Source organism: Zingiber officinale, chromosome 7A (assembly GCF_018446385.1).
Source record: "Zingiber officinale cultivar Zhangliang chromosome 7A, Zo_v1.1, whole genome shotgun sequence".
Lineage (NCBI taxonomy): Eukaryota > Viridiplantae > Streptophyta > Magnoliopsida > Zingiberales > Zingiberaceae > Zingiber > Zingiber officinale.
In genome coordinates, this window is record NC_055998.1 from 17,785,432 (window position 1) to 17,789,648 (window position 4,217).

The window sequence follows — 4,217 nt, forward strand, 5'->3', positions numbered from 1 at the left end:
GGTCTTTTCAGGCCACCAGAGTCCTTCATCCATGTGCCCTCCTGTGTACATTGCTTCAATATTATCAGACAAATGCTCTTTTGCACACTGAAAAAAATGTATATATTGCAAGTTAGTTAGGTTCTTCTTAGGAGAGGATAATTAAAGAGAGGAGGAAGCTTCATCATTTAGTTGTCAAGAAGCCCAAATCCAACTCCTTACTTTTTTTCTAGTTCTTCGTGAGGAGGTGAGGAGTTTCTGCTGTGATCTTGATATACTAATTAGATTCTGTGTTCCATGCATCAATTTTGAGCAACTTTGAGATTCGAACCTTCCTTCTAATTTTGCTGTTTTGATAAACTCTTTCTAGCTAAAAACCACACTGATCCTGGCATGTTGTGGCATATTACATATGAAATATCTGTGTCTTCAAAAATTAAATTTATATGTTTTACTTTATTCAGTTTTCAGCTAGTTGCAGCTTTATGTTGGAAGAAAAAAAAATGCACTAAGATAAGGAAGAGGTGAGAAGAGTATGAAAAGTATTTGATAGTTAGAGAAACTTATAACTTTGTAGAAATGACCATATATATATGAAACAAGTCTTATGTATAAATACGGTAGTGACTCTTGGATGACTCGTTCAAATAGATAACTCTTAAAATGAACACGACTACAATTACAAATAGACACACGAGCATGCATAATTGATAGTAAATGATAAATTATAACATGATCACGTATACACCATATTCAAAAAGTAAGGCTTTCAGAATAGAAAAAACAAATGATTAGCCTCAGTTTCAGTAACTCTGTGTGTGTTTCTATCAATAACAGCCTTTCATGCTCTACTAATTAAAAGCTTTACAGACACCTTTATGCAAGGTTATAGTTCCTTCTCAAACAATTAGGAGGGGGATCAATGTTCAGACTGAAGAGGCAGTACTGTTGCATTAGTGTATAGAGAGCTTGCAAGTTGCAACCTTCTATGAGTTAATTGGCTGCACAGTCCACTGCATCCCTATAAGTTTCTTTTGCACTCCAGCAAAAGAAGGCTGGCAACCTTTTGTGGTCCTATTTAGGCGTTGGAATTGGGTGGATGCATGCCTTAAAGAGCTTCTGAAATATGCATATATACCTGCATGGTCCCCTGAGCCCTAGCTATGTGCTAGCATATCGTACCTTCTTAATTAGGGTTTCAACTGTAAGTAATTAAGTGAGTGTGTCTTTTATATGTGTTTTAAGTAATTAGTCATGAGTTATTATTATTATTACCATCATTTTGGACGGCTATATATATATATATATATATATATCTTTGAAGATTGTCGGGATATTTGAATGAGATGTTACACAAACATTCTCTCTAGTTTGTCTTCAAGAAATTAAATGCTTACATAGGTAAGTGCTTCCACTTAGATCATTGGTTTTGCTGCATGATTTAGCCAGGAGTTTAATTGATTTACAGTCTTTCCTAGGAAGGCCTTTGTGGGGCTCTCCATTGAGCATGTTTAAAAGATGATATGTCTTGATAACATGCATCTATAATTGACATGTCTTTGATTACTTGAACAAGTACAGATATCTCCATGCCACTATATATATATATATATATTGAAGTATTATTATCTTGTTTAAAAAATTCTGCATAAATAAATATCTATGACTTGTTTAGACCAAATTACCCTCGTGAACAATTAAAGCATGCAGAGAAGGATGTATGATGATTGCTTTCCCTTTAGATAGGCACAAACATCCACCACAGGTATGTAAATGGACTGCCTTTTCTTCCATCTTTTAGGGTTCCTGCTAATCCAGCATCTACCAAAGGTGTTGCTTGTGGTTTGAGATCCGCCACGAAGACAAAATCTTTAGAGGCGATCGAACCTCGAAGAATTTATAATCCTTCCCAATTCATTTTTTTGGGAGGTGTTGCAGTTGCAAGTAAGTCAATCTCACTCTTCATTTCTTCCATATTTTAATTTAATTTTCAGCAATATATATGAGATCGACCGAGCTATCTGTGCTTGCTTAATTATTGCTTTGATCATGAAGATGGGGTAAAGTTCTTGTTGCATAGATCTATATTAGTAGCTGATCTTTTTTTTTTTCCAAATAATTTATGTTAGAGAGTCTTGAAAAAGGTTGAAAAAAGGTGTTTTTTACTCCATATTTTCTTAGCAATCTTCTATCTGTTCTGCTAAATTAAGTTTATATTCATGATCTATATTGGTGGATCAGTTGTTTAGATGAAAGTTCAACTCAATAAATCTTGATCACTTTATTATTCAACTCAATAAATCTTGATCACTTTTTATTCAACTCAATAAATCTTGATCACTTTATTATTAAAAACATATGCAAGTTTAATCATATCATGATCTGCATATGTCAAGATGTTGCAATCTTCAAGAGAAGGAGCTCTCACCAAGCAAGCTGCTGGCACCAACACTCCTCCTGCCACTGACAAGTTTCAACCAAGCTCTTCGAGGGCGAATTGGTCGGTGCTCAAGAACCCTAGGATTGTGCGTGTGTCACGCGCCTTCGGGGGCAAGGACCGGCACAGCAAGGTGAGAACCATCAGAGGACTAAGAGACCGGCGTGTCCGTCTATCGGTGCCGACGGCGATCCAGTTGTATGACCTTCAAGATAAGCTAGGGTTTAACCAGCCCAGCAAAGTCGTGGACTGGCTTATCAATGCAGCTCAGCATGAGATCGACAAGCTTCCCCCCCTCGAGACGCTCCAATTAGGGGACCCTCTGATCTTCCCGCTGGTTCCACCAATGGCAAACCCTCACACCTCGAACATCAGCAGCACATATGATCATGAATACCTCAACGATCTGAGGAACAAGGAGAGAGAAGTGAATTTGAGGGAGGCAAACCTAAATTTAGGGCATCATGCTGCTACTGTTGGACTGGATCACAACAGTGAGGTCGCCTACAATCCCTACTTCCAATTGGAGAATAGCAGTGCCACAAATAATGGTTACCTTCCAATAACTATACTCGCTTCATATTTGGCTGCTGCATCAAATAATCATAGTGTGGAAGCAAAGCAGTATGACCACCTCGCGAGCTCTTCAAATGATCATGACTTCAGGAGCCTGCACAGGGACACTAGGGCTGATGCTCAGGCTTCAAGATCACACCATCAAGGTCAGTGATTGGTAAACAATCAACTGATGAATTACAAGTGATTGTGGAAGTGAAGTGATCACGTATAGGTATATCCATTATATTTGGGAGATATATATATAGCTATACCTGTGAGAAAATATTGTATTTGTTTCACATAGATATATTCCACCAAAATGTTGCTTTCTCATGTGTTTGAATTATTGGGAACTTATCAAAAATATTAATGTGTTCATACATGTATACAAATGTGTGTATTTTGGTGTATGTTACTTGTTTTCTTGTGGAATTCTACATTACATATATGAAAAAAAAACTCATGCTTTTATATTTCAACATAAGACATAGTTACACAAACTTATTTGGGTAACTAAAACTTTTAACAAAAGAATAATGATAAGCTAGTGATGAGTCTAACTTGCTCCATTTTATGGAGTATATAAATTGGTTACACAAAATCACTTAATACATAAATTTATATATTAAGTTATGACTATGTGTGATGTCATTTTAGTATGTTCATGTTTTGCTTCCAAATGCAAAATGGAGATTGCAAAAATTTAAAATCAAAGGAGACTTTACAGCTTTGGGAGGTTGATGAGAGATGGTGTATGGCAGTAGGTGGCGGTCCAAATTAAAGAGTAAAAAAGAAGCATGTAATAGGTTCAAAGGATAGCCATTTCACCTCCTCTTCTCAATGGACCACACTACGCATAGGATGGTCCTTTGTGGTAGCATGTTAAGAAAGAGTATTAATTAACTAAGAACTAAAAGTGAGTTTGTTGAAAAAATATATGATATTTTTGATTATTTTCAATTATATAATATATATATATATATAGAGAGGATGGTCCTTTGTGGCAGCATGTTAATTAAGAAAGAGTATTAATTAACTAAGAACTAAAAGTGAGTTTGTTGAAAAAATATATGATATTTTTGTTATTTTCAATTTTATATATATATATATATATATATATATATATATAATCTTTGTTTATGACAAATGTCATAGTTCTTCTTACTTTGTTGTCTCGTAATTAATATTTAAGCTTCAAATCTATGGCCAAGATTGAAGACATTACTATCATTTGATTAATTGA

At 35.3% G+C, this 4,217-nt stretch overlaps 1 protein-coding gene across 1 annotated transcript; it reads left to right on the forward strand.

Moving 5' to 3' along the window:
* Positions 1 to 1,700: 1,700 nt before the first annotated feature.
* On the forward strand, positions 1,701 to 3,364 carry LOC121999953 (transcription factor TCP17-like). Its single transcript, XM_042554555.1, has 2 exons — positions 1,701 to 1,923; positions 2,376 to 3,364. Exon 2 carries the CDS (start codon positions 2,376 to 2,378, stop codon positions 3,144 to 3,146), a length of 771 nt encoding a protein of 256 aa, XP_042410489.1. The 5' UTR covers positions 1,701 to 1,923; the 3' UTR covers positions 3,147 to 3,364.
* Positions 3,365 to 4,217: the final 853 nt, after the last annotated feature.

Excerpts from the sequence above, each read along its gene's own strand:
- LOC121999953 (XM_042554555.1), top strand. The coding sequence starts at position 2,376 with ATGTTGCAATCTTCAAGAGAAGGAGCTCTCACCAAGCAAGCTGCTGGC.